The 21,421-nt window shown below is 37.3% G+C and overlaps 1 protein-coding gene across 7 annotated transcripts; it reads right to left on the bottom strand.

Moving 5' to 3' along the window:
- Positions 1-1,361: 1,361 nt before the first annotated feature.
- On the bottom strand, positions 1,362-12,776 carry LOC103711256 (uncharacterized). 7 transcript variants are annotated; one of them, XM_008797336.6, is made up of 10 exons: positions 12,586-12,776; positions 12,110-12,226; positions 9,512-9,788; positions 9,301-9,412; positions 8,887-9,175; positions 8,681-8,764; positions 6,225-6,869; positions 5,389-5,537; positions 1,950-2,085; positions 1,362-1,863 (listed from the first exon to the last, which is right to left on the bottom strand). In XM_008797336.6, the coding sequence occupies exons 2-10, from the start codon at positions 12,191-12,193 to the stop codon at positions 1,747-1,749; spliced, it is 1,893 nt and encodes a 630-aa protein (XP_008795558.4). In that variant the 5' UTR covers positions 12,194-12,226; positions 12,586-12,776; the 3' UTR covers positions 1,362-1,746. The 7 variants fall into 7 exon arrangements, with proteins under 7 accessions (XP_008795558.4, XP_008795556.4, XP_088577946.2 ...); XM_008797334.6 differs by having other exon boundaries at positions 9,512-9,821; positions 12,586-12,774; XM_088721820.2 differs by having other exon boundaries at positions 1,362-1,854; positions 12,586-12,774.
- Positions 12,777-21,421: the final 8,645 nt, after the last annotated feature.

The raw sequence follows: 21,421 nt of genomic DNA, 5'->3' as shown, positions 1-21,421 counted from the left end.
TAGCGATTGGTAGAGGGCCCTCTGCGAGACAGATGGACTGCGGCTGGATTTGGAGGATGCACATTCACCCCCGAGTGGCCTTGTTCCTGTGGAAGGTGGCTTGGGGGTGTTTACCTACTAGTGGGGTTTTGGTGAGACGGGGAGTGAGGGTCCCAGCCGGATGTGGAGCTTGTCAGGCGACAGAGGAGACCATCTATCATGTTCTTTTTGAGTGCCCTAGAGCTAGTCAGATATGGAGACATGCTTCAGTTCAGCCTGACCAGAGGTAGTTGTGGGCGTCCATTGAGAAGTTCCTACGTCACTTGGAGGCCTCGGTCCGGGGGTCTGTACGAGAGGAGAGGGGGACTCGTGATGCCTACCTGGCCTATCATTGTTGGCTGGGGAGGAATACATGGGTTTTCGATGGTGAAAGCCACCATCCGAGGTTGGTGGCGGACCGAGCTCTACGGCTTGCGGCGGAGATCACCGGCTCTATTGAGGCTACACCTACTGGGTTGGCTAGGGACATCTGGGGCCCCCATTCTGCTCTTGCAGCGTCCAGGACGATACTTGTATCCTGGGTGCCCCCACCCCCTGGCTTTCTCAAGGTGAACTTCGATGGCAGCGTATCAGCGGATGGGAGCTGCGGAGGTGTGGGATTTATTATTAGGGATCATGACGCCAGACTTGTGGCGGCAGGTGGACGCAAGATTTTTGACTCATCAGTGGTGACTGCAGAGCTTCGGGCGGCCTGGGAGGGTGTCTCCTATGCGAGGCGGGTACTTGGTGCGGGTCACATCCTTCTCGAGGGGGACTCGACCACGGTGGTTGGGTGGATCCGGGAAGGGGGGTGCTCAGTCGAGGACCGGCCGCTGCTTCACGATATCCGTAGAACTTTGGGGGAAACTGTCTCCTACCAAGCCTCGCACGTATATCAGGAGGCAAACGGTGCGGCTGACTGGGTTGCTTCTTTCGCGGCCCATCATTCGGGAGGTTTTTTTTGGATAGGCCACGAGGCTGTGCCTTCGTCCTTGCGTAGCATTTTGTTTTCTGATTTTGTGGGCCAGCTTCACGCTCGTCATGTGTGAGCTGCCGATTTACCAAAAAAAAAAAAAAAGAGTCATCTGATTGTTTATAAGGTTGCACGAATCGGAAAAATAACGGAGCAATATCTTCTTGGACTGGGCTTTAAATGAAGGAGCTCGGCCTTTCTACCGAAAGAAAACTTCGTGACGCCAGTTGCTAAGCTGAAATTGGACATGGATTTGGGCTTAATGATGGACTATTAATGGAGTCCCATATGATTTCACGCCAAGGCCCCTATGGATAGCCATAACATCGACAAAGCAATGCGTAACATACAAAACAAGTAACAAGAATGATTAAGAGTATCAGTGACAGCAGTCTACCATTTCATTACAACCATAACAATTGTATATCCCTTTGGTACTTGATGGGTCCCAGAAAGCACCTAATTTGGCTGACACGATAATGATTCCTTTATTGCATGGCTCAATTTTGCACACGTGGCACAAGAAACAAAACCAGCACATACTAGCTTAGCACAACCATCAGCTAACTACATGTTAGTGCACCCTAATTATCTTTGGGACATACAAATATATATATATATATATATATATATATATATACAGTGTTTTATGGCTCGCTTAACTTACCACTAAACTATTACTATACATGGTTTTGGGCAGTCTACAAATAAATGATAGTTCTCGTGGAGAAAGTGTAGCTGGAGCACCAAATTTCTTATAGTTGATCACCATCCGGCAAGTTCAAACTTCTGCAATTACCAACTTGCTTTTGAGAAACAAATAAATCAGGCAGCACAGCCTGGTTGCTGACAGGAACACGGCCCTGTTCATTCTGTAACAGGTGAGAGTTCGTAAGCGAATATTCATATGTTTGAGCATCATTGTTATCCAAGACGAACAGTCAAGAGTCAAACTTACAATGATAAGAGACTCAAATGATAAGGCATAATCAGCAGGTCCTGTAGGAGGGTCCGAAGGCTTGTGGAAAAGTAGATGAGCTATAGATCGATCAATAGGATTTGTTTCAGTCTCAGCATTTGTAAGTTTCGGACACCTGCTAAAACACAAGCATCAAATGAACAATTGATGGCAGATACGAAGGAAATAATGCATGTTGCTCTCAGTAATAACTTCTTATTATAGGCAAATCCAAATAACTTTTTGTAGTGATAAACAATTTATTAAACATTTGGCACAAGGATGCTGTCAAATAATTCAAATACAATAGTAATATAACAGTCAATGCTTGAATCCAAACTCATTGGTGCATGCAAAATAAAGAAGCATTAATTTCATTTAGTTAGTTTCTATTTATAACTTCAAACAAATTGCCTCAGATGCTTCGATCAGATGTACTAGTAACAAGAGTACTGAAAAAGGAAGGCGTTAGCACCTGCCCCAGCTAAAGATAGGATTTTTTAAAAAAAATAAATGATGTAATAGAAGAAAAGGAATGCATTGGTGTTATTCAAACTCTTATCAGGATGGGGGTCAAGGTGGTCAGAAGTGTAGTTTTTTTCAAAATTATTTTAGGTTCGTAGGTTGACAATCACATGAGCATGCAATCACTTTCAGAAATTTTAGATCATGTTAAATGGCGTGGATACTAATTAATGTCCAACCATGTATTCTAAGCTGAGGTCATAACCATATTGGTTCTGTCCTAAGAAAATTGAAGCCATTCCACGTTTGAGGGTATGACAGCTCGTCACCACCCAGCACCTTTAGCCTTTGGCAACAGATCCCAGACACCAACTTCCCTTGCTGATAATTGAAATCAACTACCACAATACCCACAACTAGCAGGAGATTGAAACATTTGCCAAGTTGTAAGCTCAATGCCCTCATTGCCATCTTCAACGAATTCATTGCTGCATAGTGGTCATCATTCCATTCATATGACGATTTTGGCCAAAGGCAATCTTTTTCTAGTAAGAAATGATTGTGATGGATTCAAGTGGTCCATAGATCTTGCTGCCTTATTTGCCAATTGCTGGGGCCAAAACCCATTTTAGTTCATATTAAAACATTTTTTGTCTTCAGTCAAAACAATACACCTTCCCTCCTCTTGGTTCAATTGATCACTTCAATTGACCGTGTATGGATTTTAACCTAGCTCAAGGCACAGGAGAGCACATTACTTCAACCATAATTGCCTATTCCACCCATCACCATGAGCAAGGTCTCATTCAAACCAGTAAAGGAGGTGAATTTGGTCAAAATGATATTGGCTGCAACCATCAAGTAGTGGTGATAGCAACCACAGTAGAGCTTTTGAGGGATGCATGATGATGTGGGGTTAAGACTGTTGGCAGCAGCAATGATTAGGTTCAAGGATTAGCATGAAAAGGGGATGGTAATTGAAAGTAAGATAGGTATGGGCATAAGAAGGAAAAGGGGAAGGGATGGGTTTTGAAACTTAGAGTAGGCCTTAGGTGGCAACAAAGTTGACAAGATGGAATGTATCTAGCAGTCGGGCTAGCAATGGGATAACTAGGAAGATAGGATGGCTTAGGTGGGGCCCCATGTTGGGTACCAATTTAACTTAAGGGCATAAAGGCCATAATTTAGTTATGTAACCCAAAGCAATTAAACCCTATAAATTTCAATTTTGAAACTTATAACAGAGTTTTCCTTCAATGTTTAGAAAGATTGCATGCATCATGTCACAAAAATGAAACAGGGCAAGTCTTATCTGCACCATAAATGTTAATGGAGGAGTTATAAGTGAATATCCTTTTTCTTTTATCATAAGAATACCTACATGTTTTTGTAGTATGCATTGGGCTTGGTATTTGCTACATGGACTTAAAGAATGACGTCCATCAAAATTTTTTCCTCTAAAAATCTAGGTTTTAAATACCATGGTATGGTTATATCCCTTTTTCACGATAAACTGGGTGTGCTACATCCCTCCCCGTCCTGGCAATCGAGATGGTGGGGCATCCCAAAACATGCTCTCTTAATAAAATAAACAAAAAAAGTCCTGTCTCTCCCAAAGCCTCCACAAACATGTTTAGCTCATGATTTTTCTAAACCAGGGGCAACATTGAAACTTCAGCCCCTCACAAACCATCCATCGCTGCTATAAAATCAAGCTTACATCCATTCAAGTCCCCGCTCCCCCCCCCTCCCCGCACCTCCACTTCCATTGCCATGTCCCTTTATTTCTCTCTCCCTTGCCACTGCCTCGAACATCTAATGCTGGCACCAATGCCCCCTCTTCCTCTCTCATCGCTTCCGTTGCTTACAGAGGACATCATTTGCCAGATGTAGTATGCCATCAACTCCTCATCCTTCTCCTCTTCCTCCTCTCTCTCTCTCGTTTCTTCCCCTACCCCACACCGAAGAAATCCGCCCTCGCCAAATCTTAGAAGGTGACAATGGTGTTGGATTCAGGGATGTCAACCACCTAGATGAGGGAATGAACGTGGGGTACAGAGGGGATGATAGAGATGCCCATGTGGCCTTGCTGGGCAACAAGGATTCTTCATGAGGAGAGATAAGCAGGATAGGGGGTTGAATCAGTTTGTCTCGCTTATGGTCCTGATGCTCAAGCAGGACATGCACAGGAAGAGCAGGATGCGAGGACCCCAAGGGATTGGGGTCCTGATCTTGATTCCAAATCCCGGTTTCTCACAGGAATGGGTTGGAACATGCGGGATGGCCCCCCAACCCAGCAAGATTTATAACATTGCTGAGAATAATAATGGGAGCCCACCTTGTAGTGGTTTGAAACTAGAGCAAATAAGAGAGTGGTGCCAACCAATAGACCAAAGTCCAATAGGTAATCACCCAATTTATTGATTGACCAAGTTGAATAAAAAGCAAAAAAAATTTAGTATGATCTTCTTTATTATCTTTTGCATAATCTTATTTGTCGTTTCTTGAAAAGAGAATCTGCAACATTCCATTACATCGCATAATGCTTCCATGAGTCTCATGTCATATTTTGGCTTTTATCTGAATAAGCTTTCCTACTATATAATCCCAGCATTCACATATAATTTAAATGCTATTGATGATCAAACTTTAAAAACATATTAATCAACATTGACCTGATGATACATTAATAGCAAATAGTACATAGTCAAATGATGAAATCATCTTGAAATTATCTTGTAGATTCCTGGAAGAGCTCAAAATAAGCTAATGGTTCATAAGATCAATAACTGGAAATTAGATCAGGAAAGAACCAATCAAAACTTCAAGGAGAAAGGGTACACTAAGCATTTAGAGCACAGTAAGCTACAAGCAATCAAGTCACAACAAGACAACAAAGAATATTATTGAAGTCCATAAAGCATAAGCATTGTAAATAATTTTCATGTCAAAACTATAACAAGATTAGCCATACCTGTTTGATGTTGCTGTACTTTGAGTTACTCTTGCATCTCTACTCTCTCTGCTGCAATTGCTTGCGTTAGAGAAAATATGCCTTTGTCTAGCACTCTTTGCCAGACGGTATAAACTATCTCTAATGCACCGCTTTGTTCTAACATCCAACTGAAAAATAAAAATGGTAGAAGTTACCGGCACTACTGCAGATATTTTGTGCACATACTTCCACAGAGATTTATAATTTTAGGCTAAAAGAGAAGAACCTTTCATTTCATTAACAAATCACGATTATTACTTAATATGAGAGCATTAAGTAGGGTGGCATTCAATGTAGATAAATTGGTAGATACAACACGTACATATGCAGCAGATAAATGCAGAGCTTCTTCGAAAGGAAAGTAATTCCCAAAACTACAATAGGACCCATCTTTAAAAATTAAACAATTAGTTATTTTAAGATGCACAACTTTAAAAAGAGGGAAAACATTTGAAAAGCTAAGATTTAAGGTCGCAATGTATTTTCTAGCAACAGAAAGCAAGTACCAAGTTAGACAGAAGCATGTTGTAGTATTAATATACAACAATAGTGTATACAAGAAATACTTGTGAAGAGTTGGGGTCCTCACATTGAATGTTGTAGATGAAAGTGTTAGGTTCAGAGAAGCAAGAAGCTAAGATAACTAAAATGTGAAATGCTTACTAAGCTAAGATTCAGTGTAAATATAAACATGAAGAGTATAGTCACCGAGCATGGTGAAATACCAGCAAATGATACAAAACAATATCACACACTACGACATATATACACTCTAACATGAATTATATTCTAAGGCTCAATGTAGGTAGCTATACCTGATCTACAACATCCTGAAGCTGTTGAAAACTGGTAGCCTCTAGTGAGATGTCATCAGAAGAAACGGTTGTCATGAAAGAGTTCTCCTGCATTATAGAAGAATCCTTGTCGATGGCTGAAAGTCCTATGCTTCTCTCTTCTTGTTCACTGCTGCATCCTTTCTCATGTTGAGATCTGTGATGATTTTTCATAACCCTGGTTTTACTTGTGCATGATGTTTGCTGATGCTTGTGGTCAACGGTCAGTGAACCATGTAACTGCTGTTTATGTTTCTCCATTTTTTCCCCTTGTGTCATTGTTGGAGGCAAAGATGATTCCTTCGGTAACCTCTTTATGTATTGGTAGGAATCAATTGTGACATTATCTAAGACTCTATCAGAAGAGGAAAGATCAGTATCATTTTCAAATGCATTACTCAATGTCCTCAATGTGAATGGAACTTGATGTGTAGGAAAGTTGTATTCCAATTTCGAATGAGGATTAGAAGTGTGCATGTAACTTGATGAAGCAGATCCCAAGAGATGCTTCGGCTCCAACATACATTCAGATGGCCATGTTTCAGCAGCTGAAATAGCAGAAGAGGGAAGCTTCCGCTCTGCAAATGGCTGGATTATTTTTTCTTCTGACAAGTACTGGCTTCCAATCTGCATTATGTTCATATCAATCAATAAGATCAAGTTTAAAATAAGTGAAGAATACAAGATACATGGTGATTTTCATTTGAATAGTTTCTAGGATCACAAATAAAAAAAAAAGTTGGTTATGGAAGGAAAGCTTCAATAACAGATGTTAAATTAGCATTATAAAAATCAAGTTGAATAATATTCAATTAAAAAATTTTGGCAGCTCAGTAGCATGCCATTAAAGAAATTGCTTTCATCACTAAGTTGCAGAAAGGATGAAAATTCCTTTTAAGAATGCTAGCTATCCATTTCTAATAATCATAAGATATAAAAATTACTTAATATAATAAGAAAAAAGCTCAATAAATTGGTTTCAAGCACAAAACAAGAGTCCCTGTAATGCTCTTGCAGTCCATTTTAATTCCAAAACTTCAGGAGAGTAGAACATATAGACCATAGGAAATTTGGTATCTCATAATCGAACATGTATATTTGATTATTCCATGCAGATATGGTAGTATTTTCCATCACTACTTAAAACAGATGCAACATAGACATCACGTGGCTAAGATAAAGGTATTAATCAATGCAATAACCTACAAGTGAAAACACATGCATGTCTCAACTATGATTTTCTATTGTTGCATAAATTTCCAACAGTCCTCAGTTCCACAAAAATGAACTCAATTTTTTTGTTATTTGGTTCAACTCATCCATCCAACATTTAATAGGTTATGTCCTCTTATAATATTAGATTTAATGATTTGAAGATGCCAATGGATCAAATAAGATAATGCCATCAGCCAAATTTTTCACATACTCTGTTTCACAACGTCATACAAAATCAATGGGATATTTGCAGTGTAACAAATGGAGTACCAACATGATATTTAAATGTCACATAATCCATATTCCTTATTCCCTTCATTTCTTTACAACATGCATAAAAGCTTGGAGCAGATGAAAAAGGCATATTGTTGCAAGAAGTCCTCCCATGAAGCTGCCAAACAGCTAGCCCAAGGATGAGAAATAGGAGACTAAATTCATCAGATTACACATAAGAAATTGTTGAGACAGCACAAATCAGCCCATCATTTTCCATGAGAAAGATGGAACCAACAATCCAACAACATGGGATGAATGATGGTTGATGAAATAATGATCAGAACTGATGATAGTATGGAGCTAGAGAATACGTGAACTCTTCAAGACAGCTCATCAGCATATGGAGCACACGTTATGTTTATAAGCATGACTAGTAGAATCAGTATAGAAGTAGCCCACCTGCTATTTATGAAGACTTCTTCCATCAGATGGCTACAGTACAATGCATTTGACATCTGGTAGTCCAGTTGCCAGTTCTGCTTGAGCACAAGATGAGAATGAATCATAAAATCCCCAGTTGCCTACAAGACTAATGTCCAAGTAGACAATGGGGATGTGGTGAGCTCTCAATATTTGACATCAGGTAGGCCAGTGACTACTTATGCTGAGCACAAGATGAGAATGGATAATACCATCCCCACTTGTCTACAAGACTAATCTCCAAGGAGCCTATAGGGATGCGGTGAGCTCTCAATCTGTCCATGGGATCAACCAGCCTGACATGTAGTGGGAAGTGCCAATTACAATATAAACCATTTTGGCAACATCTAGCCTAATGACCTGTGTGTTCATTATGATTCGTGATTCGATCTCTTCATGGGATTAAACCACATATAACCTTTATTGCTCGGCCATAAATTGTGGAAACAGAACAAAAAAGGATGATTATATGGAAGAGCGACTTCTTAGAATTGGCAATGAGATCAGGGAAATCTATGGAAACTTACATCAGTTATCATATTAAGGTCCTCAGATCCGCTGCAAGTCTGGTTAAGAGCTGATAACTTCATCTCAGCCCTCTTATCATACAACTGGAACAAAGATATCAAGTGGCTATCAGAAAAATACATTTAAATGTAGAATTATTTGATTCTACAGTTCTGCCAGTTATAAATATTCAATAGTGCAAATGCCTCAGAAGTTTCCTACATACTTCTTTGGATGCAAATTCATCTTCATTTCCAGCACTAGAATCCAACCAATCACCATCAAATTGATAGCCAACAGTAGATGAATTATCAATAACAGCAGATGGTGAATCAATTTCAGGCAAAAAGTTGGTGTTTGCAGACTGATGTTCCGATGAATTATTCAGCACATTCAAGTCTGAACATGAGGACTGTAAGCCTGAATCAAAAGTAATTTCTGAACCATAAATGGAATGTGACGAAGAGGGAAACCATGAGAGATCGTTTGCGTCATCTGTAGACCCTTGTCCAAATCTGAAATCACAGTTTCTCGAAAAATCAAAAAATACATACATGAATGAAAATAAAATTTGCGGTTGAAATTTAAAAACAATAAAAAAAAGAGACCTCAGACATAAAACTAAAATTCATCAAACTACCTGAACATGTTGTCAATGTCCTCAAAATTGCCAATATCAGGCCAGTCATAATATGCAAGATCATTCTCCCCATCTCCGTGTCCATTTTCCAAAAGGCAAGTATCTTTAACACCTGGAGAAACATTATCAAGTGAGAAATGGCAATCATTGCTTCCATCTGCTGAACCCCTAGTCCCAAGGATAGAATTTCCTGTGCAAAATATATTGCTACCTGGGTTCACATTGGAGCCCTTTGTGCAGCTATCAGAGACTTCAGCATCTTGGGACACCATTGTAATGGCATTGTGGATGCACTCAGGATCACAGCTTCCATGATTCATTGGAGGAACCAAATATGGTTTTTCTTTCCTCCAGGGTACAGTTTTAGCCACTCCACTGCTACCTGTGCTCTCTCCAACATTATTTCCTAAATGCCTGTAGGCATTACTGACAGCAACTGATTCATTCACCTTTTCACCATCTCGATGAGGCACGATAAAAACACCACTCTGAGCAAATTCATCCCACAAATTATCTACAAGCTGCACAAATATTAATTTACCAGTTTTCTACAGCTTTAACTATTTGAATTAACAACTGTTTCAACATAGATAGACAAGCAAAACTGACTGCAATAATTTTAAGATGATATCCTTATATGTTCTGAGTAGATTGATTAAACAACATTGAGTCTAAGTTGATAAATGTTTTTTAAGTTAGCATCAAAGTAGGCAGAGGATGGGGAAATTAATAGCAGATATTGAACACTCACTGTACCATAGATTAACATATAGTGCAATCCAGCCAAGCTTGATCAGGCCTCAGTATGATCAATCTTAGCTTGAAATCAAATTTGAGCCTGAAGGCCATTATTTGATCAAGTCCGATATCTAACCAAGCCAAGGGCACAGCTCATTCGATTGGTTTGATAACCTTAAATCAAGCTGAAACCAGCCAAGCTTAGGTCAAGCTTGGGCTCAGGGGCGGCCCGATACATTTGGGGGCCTAAGGCGAATCCAATGAATGAGGCCTTTTTTTTAATAATAAATTTTTTAATAAATATAAAATATTTAAAAAAATAATATGAAAATAGATAGCTATCAAGTACACTATTTCAATAAAGATACATGAATCTAATAAAAGTAGACAAAAAGTTTTCTCAGTTTAATATAATTTTTGAATGGAAACACAGAAATGTAATTGCCGGGCCATAAAACTGATTAAATAATTGAGATAATGCTGGGCAATACTGTTTACCATGTCAAGCAAGAGCAGGATAAGAAAAGGTCATCCTGTGGCACTTCATGGTCAAGGTAAAGAAAAGAATTTGTCCAGAAAGAAGCCTCTGTATAAAAGTCCCATCCCACCATCTCCCCTTCAAGTGAGTACCCAAGCAGCAACTGCAACATCACAGCACAGCAGCCATTCAACCCCCTCCCTCCTTTTCTCTCTCTACCACCCAAGAGGGGAGAAGAAACCCAGAGGAGAAAATTAAAAGAATCTCCACCCTCCAAGAACTCAAGAAGTCCATCTCCAATCCCTCTATCTTTCTTCCCGATGGCCCAGCTGGATCAGGAGTAATGTGAGGGAAGGAAAACCAAGACTAAAACCAAAAAAGAGAAGGGATGAAAGATAAGAGTGGCTTCAGGCGTGTATCAAGCCAACCAAATCCCTCCTCCTCCTCTCTCTCTCTCCACCCAAAACAAAACTACTGTCCCCAACTTCCCAAATTGCCTCTCTGCAGGCCAGGAAACTCTCCACCTCCCTTCCATCAAGGGGGAAGACTCGTAGCCTTCCATCAAGGGGGAAGCTCCTGTTCCTGTTTTCACATGGGGCCTTTGCTTCCTTTTGGTCACGCCTCCCGGAGGCCCTTCATTGGCCTGAGGCCTTAGGCGACCGCCTCGGTCGCCTAACGCTCGGGCCGGCACTGCTTGGGCTTAATCAAAACTAGGCTCAAGATTGAATTAAAGCTTGATTCAAACATGAATTAAAGTTCAACCTGATTCAAATGAATTAAATAATCCACAATCAAAGCCTTAATCTCATCTTAAGCACTCCATACATCAGCTGTTGGATATATCCAACCAGTTGATTACATATGCACTTACACATATATTACCTATATGCCCAATTTTAAGCATTATCAAGCTGAGATTGGTTGAGCTGGATCCTTCTTAGGCTCCTTCTCAGGCTTGGTCCATTGCCTTTTAAAATTGGCAGGGAAAATAACAGCTTGGAGCAAATCATAATGCATAAATTTTCTGTCATAGCATGCCGGGGGTAAATATAGCTCAGTAGGTAAGCTGTATCAAACCATCTCGACGACAGGAAGAATTGGTAACTCCATAAGTAAGATAGGCAAAAAATAAAGTTTATTATCACAATCAACAAACTGAGGAGCAAGGTGAGGAGGCTGCTGAAAAGTTTACATATCATGGTCTCTCCCTGAACTATGCTGCTTCACTTTTGAGAAATATTAGCAATTGGTGATTTCAGTCAATTACTTTTGGTGATAAGATCCCTCTTAAGACTTATCCAGCACTTGGTTATGATTTTTGGGTGTCATCTAGAAAAACGGCATCAAATCCCCAACCTATTCATTGACCTATTATTATCTGTCATTCATTCATAAAGATGAAAATCTGCAGAGATCTCTAAAATCATTCTGTTGTGATTCCCACCATGTGCATCCAAGCAATTTAGCACCACGGACAGACATCAGATAACATTATTGCAAAAATTACAACCTCCACCCCCAAACACTGGGAAGAGAGAGAGAGAGAGAGAGAGAGAGAGACTTAATTCCAAGAATTTACTAAAGCAAAGCTACCTTGCAAGAGCTCCAATCTGACATCCTCTTCATCAATCTATCCTGGGGCAAAACTGTACACAATTCCCTTGGATCTGATCTCATATTCGCTAGCAAGAAATAGCCTTTGATCTTCCCCTGCAATAGAAATCTTTTTTTAACAAAAATCACAAGATCACCCAAAAAACCGTAAACAAGTAACACAGAACTCTCAAAAATCTTCTTCACTCAGAAAACCAGCTCAAAAACTCCAAAAACTGAAGTTAAAAGAGGACGAAACAAACTATCAAACTTTTCAGAAAACCAATCATAAAACCACAAAAAAAAAAGAAAAAAAAAATCCCCAAGCCGATTAAGACCTAACAGCAGTCTCAGAAGAAACTTTTCTGCCCACAGAATTAGATCAAGAAATCCTGAACGAAGCTAGGGAGCCCCGGTTAAGCCTCGAAAGGAAAGTAAATATCCGGAAACGAAAAAAGAATCGAGACAAGACCTACCCCCAGACTCAGCAGGACCTCATCCCAGCAAAACCAGCTCAAGAACTCCAAAATCGAAGCTAAAGAGGCCGAATCCCCACCAAAATTCCGGAAAACCCTAATCCGAACGCTGGCTGGAGCTCGATCTTTCCAGAGGCTTCTTTATCGCCTTGGTCCTCAGAAGATGAGGGCTTCTGTACTGTATCTTTTTTTTTAATTAAAGTTATATATTCTATTTTATAAACTGGCGGTGGAGGGCTTCGACGGACGCGTGACGGTGGGGCCTGGAAGCCTCCAACTCGTGGACGAGAGCATGGGAGAGGATCCTATCAAATGACTAATTCCAATTGGCCGAGCGCTCGCCCAGAGCCTTCCGTATACGACACGTGTCGGGAGAACGGATCACGCCTGCGTGGCCTCTCCGTACTCGCTGGTGTAAAGTTCGGCAGGCATTAATTTTAGGCTGCGCTAATCCTAACCGTTCAATGTAAAGTTAAAGCGTTTTTTTATTTTTCTTTTTGAATGGGGCTTTTAAATACCAAATTTCAAACTAATATTCTTTCAAAATTGATATTTTTATATATATTTTCATTGTACAAATGCTCGCCATATTCAAAAAATATATATTTATATTTATTAAAAATAAAATAAAATTTTATAATTATGCTACTGTCTCTATTTTCTTTTCTTGCTATCAGGATCACGATCTATTTGTATGTCTACCCATTAAGAATATTTTATCCATTTTAATTTGAAACCGTTAATTTTTTAACGTCGTTTGATTGCATGGGTACATATGTAAAAATAAAAATAAAAAAAAAATAGTAAAACAAGTGTTTTACAAGGATATACATGCAAATATTAATTTTGGAAAAGTATTCATGCAAAATTCAATATTTAGAAAAATATTCCTACAAAAAACCCATATATATATATATATATATATATATCGTGCCTCCCATTTTTAGGCTAACAAGTTCCCCTTTCTTGTAATATGGATAGATCGAGTTTAAATAAAATTTCATAAAACTTTCTCTTCCAAATATCACTGGATTCCTAACCGAATTTAATATCCAACAATACAATTTTTTAATTTAGAAAAGTTTTAAGACATCCTAATTTTGAGGATTGTAAGACCTTGGTACTGCATCATTTCATCAAAATTCTTTCTTTCAATCAGCAAAATATTCACCGCATTTGCGAAAGGAGGGTTACTTACAACGGGTGTCTATGTTTATTGAGATTCATTATTATATGCCATTGATTGTATAATTAAGATCCTCTTTAATTTATATCTGGCTTGACATGCATTGCAATTTATATAAGTCATTAAAATATTGATTGATCTAAGTATCTAAAATTAAATTGAACTCAATGCACTTGAATCTTTAAAAATAATGGAGAATATAGAGATGCCATAGACTTTATATTGGCAACTATGCAAAATTAAATAAATGAATAACATTGTCAAAATGGTCATCTAACATCATTGATCAAAATCAATCCCGTTCAAGCTACTTGGTCTAAAAAGTATACAAACTTTAAGTTAATAAAAAAAAGAAATCCCGAACTTTCTTTCTCTTGCCTTATTACATATGATTCCAACCATCACAAACATAGAAAGAACATGACTATCTCTAGTTATCTTTGGCCGAAGAGGAGCTTTCAACTTTCACATCACTTTCTTGACTTTCAACTCCTACAAAATTGGTGCCTCGGCCTAACTCAAGGACAACCCGACCTAACTAGGAATTTCTTAAGATGTTGATGGAAAGAAGAATAGGTCTATAATTAGGCTAATATATGGTGGGCAATTTAGGGTGGCAATGCTTGACCTGTTATAGGTCTGGTTGGTTTAGTTGTGTAATAAAGTGATCGAGTTTGGATCTAGATTTTTAACTCATTTAATAAATAGGTAAGGTTTGAGTTGATAGATTCTTGATCTAACCAGTATCTATCCTGATCCGTATCTAGTCTGACTTGATCTGATTGCTACCTCTAGTACGCATGCCATTGGTATCCAAATTGAAAAGAATAAGTTGAAGTGGTTAAGTGGTTCATTGTCTTGACCATCAAAAACTTTTGCAACTATGATGCTGCCTTCTTGAGAGGAGTGGAAACTACAATGCTACACTACTAGTTAAAAAAATAAAAACTATGAAATAAATCAAAATAATTAAAAGACAATTGAAAATGTAAAAATAGAGCTTTTGGTCATTGATCGGTGTAGGGTCCTTTTCAGGATTACAATTTAGTGTGTGTATATATATATATATATATATATATATATATATATATATATATATATATATATATATATATATATATATATATATATATATATATATATTAACCATTAAACATATGTTCTTCTCTAGAATCGATGCCTGTCATATTTGGTTAAAATCACTTCAGCTATTTTTCTCTTAGCGGTTATCACATTTAGTTCTAGTCTCCAACCATTTATCTCTACTTTCCATATTCTTGTCTCTCGATAATCATCTCCACTTTTCGCATTTTGCTTTTGAATCTTTACCTTGTATTAGACTAATGACTTAGCTGCATGAACAACATAGTGTTAGAATTTCTCATAAGGTGGGCTTCTATTGATTATGGACAAATTTTATTTTGATTTATTATGTAGTATGGGCTAAGTTGTCATTTACGTGAATATTTAAGGAGCCCATAACTTATTTATCATCATATAGTTATTTTGGACCTTATTATTTTAGTTATATGGTGTAGTAAGTAATGGTGTAGGTCTGATTTGGTTAATAGTTCTATAATAGGTGCCCATTAGTACTACTAACTAGGCTAGATCCCCACTCCACTCCTATAAATATCTATCCGTAAAGAAATTCTAGAGTATTAAGGTCTCTACATTCATAGGGGGTATTTATCTTATTGAGAAAACAAGCATCAAGGAGGAGAAGGAGAGGAAGATCTATCTTGCTCTTGTGTTTTCTTCTTCTGCAGGATATTGCTACATCGATTATCAATGGCTTCTCAGGGATCTCGAGGTACTTTTTGATTTTTGAGTTCAATTTTTGCATATTTTTATGTTCTAATTTCCTACATAGTGTCTAGAAAAATCCCACACATAGAATATATTTGACTTTTAGTTCAAGTGTTCAACACTCAGCCTCTCAAATAGGTTATATACTTATGTTTGTGACTATTGGGCCTTTAGATGGGCCAAAGTCGGCAGCCCATCTAAAGACTGGGGGGGTTTGCGAAGTTCCACCACAGGCGGTTACAACCGCCTGTTGAAGAGGCGGCCCCCACGAAGGCGGTCGTTCCTCCTCACGTCCCTTCCAATGAAGGCTACAAAAAGCCTTAGAAACCCTCTCAGAAACATCTCTACCACTCCTCAATCTCTTCTTCCTCTGTGATTAGAAGCCGGATCAAGCATGATGTCATTGGAGTGGGAGGCCGCCGAGCCACCGAAGGAAGCACCTCAACCCTTCACAAAGCTAGGTAAGCCCTAATCCCTTTCCCCTACAATTTATGCTTTGTAGAGTAGATCTGGTTTTAAAAAATAATAATAAAATCAAAACGGAAAAGAAGGAATAAAGAAGAGAGATGAATAAGAAGGGGAAAAAAGGGCTTACTGGTGGATGATCCATAGTCGCTACCATCGTCGCTGCGAGCGTCGATCGCAGGCACGACTGCAGACACCGGCTGTGGGAGTCGGTCACGGTCTTTGACCACAGGCGCCGGTCGTTGCCCGACATCTCCTCCCCTCCTCCCTTCACGGGAGAAGAAAGAAGAAGAAAGAGGGGGAAGGAGAAGGGTCAGGAGAAGCTTCTGGAGAGAAGAAGAGGGAAAGAAGAGAAGAAGAAAAGAAAAAGAAAGAAGAAAAAAGAGAAGAAAAAGGAAGAAATTTAAAAAGGAAAAAAAAAGAAAAAGAAGAAAAAAGAAGAGAAGAGAAGAAAAGAAAAATACATAAATAAATAGTAAATAAATAGAAAATTAGGATAATAAATAAATAAAAATGAAATAAAATTATAATGTTAGCCCTATAACTAGGCTTGGTCCTGGCCACAATCCTTTTTAAACCTAACTAATTTGGGCTCGGGCTGAGCTTGGTCCAAGCCACAATCCCTTTTAAACCCAACTAATTTGGACTATTGGACTTAGGCCGACCCAAAGAAAAAGAGGGTATTCGGGCTACAGGCCTGGTTGTAAACCCATTATTTAGGTCATTGGGCCTGAATAGACTAACCTTGTAATTGGGCCTAAACTAGAAGTTAAATCAGGCATGAACCAGAAATTAAAATTGGGTCAAACCTGAATCAAAAATTCGGTCAGACCTGAAACAGAAATTAGATTAGACTTGAAACAGAAGTTGAATCAGGTTTGAATCAGAAAATTGAATCAGTCCTGAACCAGAAGCTGAATCAGATCTGAACCAGAAATTAGATTAGACCTGAACCAAAAACTAAATTAGGCCATGGGCCTGAACCAGAAATTGAATCAGGCTATGGGCCTGAAAATGAAATTGAGTCCTATGGATGGGCTATAAATGATTTTTATTAAGAAAAGAGTGTAAATAAATAGAAAGTAAATATGCAAGTAGCAAATAATTTGATGATATTACTAGGTATTAAAGAATTGTCATATGAACCTAAGACTTTGTGAGCAAATTAAGGTAAGTGACATTGACACAATCTTATTGTTTTCAAATACTTAATTAAATATGAAATGGCCTGCCAATGGGGAATAATAGTTGGCAAATATTACGGCCCTGTCACGGGTATAATAGTGACCACAGCTGCATTCCCCATCCGAGAGTATGGATTTCAAAGTGTGAATAATGGCAAGAATTTTACATGATGCATATTCATATTTATGAACTTGCATGATTGGGCATCCATTGTTTATGAGTAATTTGAATATATGCAATATGAAATACTTACTTTGTTATAATTGTTAATTTCTTAAATTAATGCATGGGCATGAAAAATATTATGCTTGATCTAGTAAAATTGTGCATTATTACTTATTGAGCCGTATAACTCACACCACTTTATTCTTTTTTTTCTAGATAATTAAGATTGCTAGGATCAAGGAGCTTGATGTACTTCAGGGTTTAGAAAAATTGAATATCAAATGTTAAAATTTTAGAAGCTCTGTACCGTTCCATTCTGATGAAACTTGTAATGACATTTGTAAATAAAATTGTTTATTTCTGTTATAAAATTTTAAGTGGCTTCGTGTTATTGTATGTATATATTTGCAATAGCACGACCGTGTCATAATCTAGATTCGGGGCGTGACATTTAGTGGTATCGGAGCAATAGGTTTAATCATGAGTAAAAACTTTAAATTTTAATAAGAAAAATGGGTAGTTAAGTCTTGTTCAATTAGATTTTGCATATAGAAAAGAAAGAAATTAGTTAATCATAAAAATTAATTTATATTAATATTTTAATAGGTGAAAATGAGCAGCAAAGAGGATGAAGTTTTAGCAAATATTGCAGCTAGAAGGAGAGAACCAAGAGTGAGAGGAGTTGCGATGTGATATAAGTAGTCCTATCTAACACTCTTGACTCTAGTAAACTTTGCTCTCGTCATGTTAAATCAAATCTTAGTGCTCAACCTAATCCTATTATCAAGATTAGAGCCTCTTACTATTGTTACTTAGCTATTGGTCCCACCATGTGGCCGCTATGTAATCGGCCTTTGGACTTCCAACATTGGTTAGGGTATTGTGTAAATAGGTTGTCTTAGTTTTTGACTCAACTTGGTTGAGCAACAAGTTGACTCACGAAAATTTTCAATTTTGATTGAACCCTCAACTTCTTGCTGAAGTGGCATGATGCGATACCATCTAAGCAAGTGATCGGTGATTTTTTCAAGGCAATATCATTATCTTATTTATTTGCAGCTATTACTTGTGATTGGCTCAAACAAATGATGAAATATTATTTCTATAATCCATGCATAGGATACCAGGTGAATTATGCTTTAGTGAAACTTAAATATTTTGCCCTTATGCAGTGTCAAACCGTCAATCAAGAGCTATATGCATTTTGATTTGATTATAAACTTAAAATTTAAGCTCAATACATGAGGCATGGAGTACTCTCAAGATGTAGCCATTGATATGTTTTAGTCTGGTAGGCAATTTCAAGCATTTAAAAGAATTTACATATTTTTCCAAGATATCATCTAGTTATTTGTGATTTTTATGAAATAGGTAATCACATATCAAGCTGTGTAAAACAAGTCATGCGGAAAATAAGGTGTAAAATCAATTTTTAGGTTATGTGATTTATTAGATTTTTCCAAAACAAGTTTTCAAGAGGATACTAAAATTGTATTTTCATAAAACTCAAACCTTTTGGATTTTGTTAAGCCTCAATTTAGCAAAGCTTGATAAGTATCTAAACTTATCACACAATTTCATTAATTTGAAATGAAATTTTATAATGCCCTTAAACAAAGGAGATAGGCAAATTGTGTTTTATTTCTGCAATTGTCTCAAGATTTTCCTTCTCTTTGGACTCTTCTTTTTTAAAACTAGATATATCCAAAAATGACGATGACTTTAAAAATTTAAAATTCATTTTTCTTACAAAAAGAATATAAATCATGATTTTTCAATTCAACTATTATATTTCTATGCTTGTTTTCAATACTTTCACATTTCATCTATGTTCTAAGGCTTATGCTTTTACTTACCAATTACGAGTGGCATATGCAATGCCTTCTAGTGGTTTTTAAAGAAAAGAGTCTCTGTTACACATGGATAAGATCAACTCAAAGGATGAAATCTGGGTTTGGATTATTTTCGCATCGCCTATCTTTCGCTATTGTTATTTATCTTTATTTACATATATTATACATATTATTGATCAGTAGGAAGTATTTTGATAAATGACCATGATCTTATTACACTCAATGCTTGTGATTGATTAAAGCAGAGTATTTCAGATCATCATGAATGCAATAACCACGTTTTCAGTGGGGTGCAGGCAACCTAGTATTATAGACATAATTTTAATTAATTCGGCATCCAGAATTACAGACTCCTGGCCCAATGGATAAGGCCTTGCTCCAGGAACCAGATATTCTAGATAGATAGGACCATTTTGTCATTATGGTAAATATCTACCCTACATCAGTACATTAAAACAAACCGACAGCGATAAAAAAATTTGACAACCATTTCATCCTCATGGTTAATGCCGATCCTACATCAGTACATTAAAACAAAATAACATATGAAGAGGTTTTTGGTATTGTAAGGCCCGTCTCAAGATCAAAAATGATGAAGATGGAAATAATGAGATTGTTGTATTTGGTTGCAACATAGTATCATTTTCACTTCTTAAGTCATCATCCACCCCAACAATGAGATATCTACCCTTAAGGTTAGGTATCCAAGATCGCTGTAGAATAGAAAACTTGGGTTAAAATTTTTGGACAAAAATGCCTCTCGATCTAAAAATATATATTAGTATATCAATATACAATTGATATATTTTATCAATATTATATATATATACACATTATATTATATTGAATTTATGATATATATATATATATAATATAATAATATATTATTAATTATATTATTGTCATATTATTATTCCATAATAATTTTAAATTATAGTACAAATATATCGTTATAATATATATTTATATAATAATATTATTTCATATATTACATTTATTTTTTTTAGAAAATAACATTCAAATTGCTCTTACATGAGTACAACTTGTCAAGTCAGAAGCAACTAAATGATACAAGGAAGGAAGAACCTCCGTGATACTAGTCCAAAAGAGCTCTTCAGAGTGCCAAACTACGTAGGAAGCGACCCAATCCGTGACTCTGCTCGCCTTCCGATACACATATGCTGCCTAGAAAGAAGCCAAACCCCTAACCAGTCTGCAGATCTCACAAATCAATGGGTGGTCGTCTCCGTATCAATCCGCTCCCCGCATTCAATGGATCACTGTAGAGGAATCCCCCTACCTTATTTTTCTAATTAGAATAAATATTATTATTAAAAATATGCTATAACTTTAAATATAAATATTAATTATATAATAGTAATTAATATATATTTATAGGATTAATAAATTTTAGAACTACTAAATATATTTTTATAAATATATTAATCATTAATATATTAAAAAATACTAATATTTTATTATACTATCTTTTATATGGTTAATCAACATATTTTTATAAACTATATCGGAGGTGATTTTGGTATTGTATAGTTAGCATTTTTTGATTTTTCATGAAATATCAAATATACTATTTATAAATATTTTTAAATTTTTAATTATTGAAATATAGTATATCAAATAGGATGAATGTAGATTAGATTAGGTTATTTTGGGATAAAAATCACATAAAATAGGCAGTAACAAAAAATTTTGCGAACCATTTCGTGATCATGGCAAATGCAAAAGAGATTGAGACCTAACGACATAGAATGGACAGCGACAGAAAACTTTGCGAAAAGAAATGAAAAGGTAGAAAAAGTTAGTCCTGCTAGCTACCCTACAACGGCACCGACTCCACACCTACAGGCTACCGCCGGGGCCCAGAACACAGCACCACATGTTATCTTGTGAGTGTGGGCTTGGGTGTCCTTTTAGGTGACTGAACTCTCGATTCCAATAATGATCCCCTCGGGCCCTCCGCGTGCACGGTGTGCTCCCTCGAGCCCCGCATGAACCCAAATGTCTGCGTCCGCGTAATAATCACATATGCGAAGCAATATCCACCGTCGATAGCCATTAGGCACACATGCTGACCACCACGTGTCTTTCAACGTCCGATGGACGGCTTCCGACGTTCCCGCATATATTTATCCATGCGCACGTTTCCGAAGGC

This window comes from Phoenix dactylifera, chromosome 5, assembly GCF_051530095.1.
Source record: "Phoenix dactylifera cultivar Ajwa chromosome 5, Ajwa_hap1_PhDact_Kaust_v1.1, whole genome shotgun sequence".
In the NCBI taxonomy this organism is placed as follows: Eukaryota; Viridiplantae; Streptophyta; class Magnoliopsida; order Arecales; family Arecaceae; genus Phoenix; species Phoenix dactylifera.
Note: the sequence above shows the minus strand (reverse complement) of the source record. Positions and strands in the feature narration are given on the sequence as shown.

What these genes read in the sequence shown, in the direction of transcription:
- LOC103711256 (XM_008797334.6), bottom strand. Translation starts at nt 12,193, where the DNA reads ATGAGATCAGATCCAAGGGAATTGTGTACAGTTTTGCCCCAGGATAGA. An exon ending in GGGCTCCAATGTGAACCCAG is followed by an intron (nt 9,413 to 9,511) that starts GTAGCAATATAT and finishes ATGTTTCTCCAG; the next exon opens with GTGTTAAAGATACTTGCCTT. An exon ending in ACCTTAATATGATAACTGAT is followed by an intron (nt 6,870 to 8,680) that starts GTAAGTTTCCAT and finishes AACATAATGCAG; the next exon opens with ATTGGAAGCCAGTACTTGTC.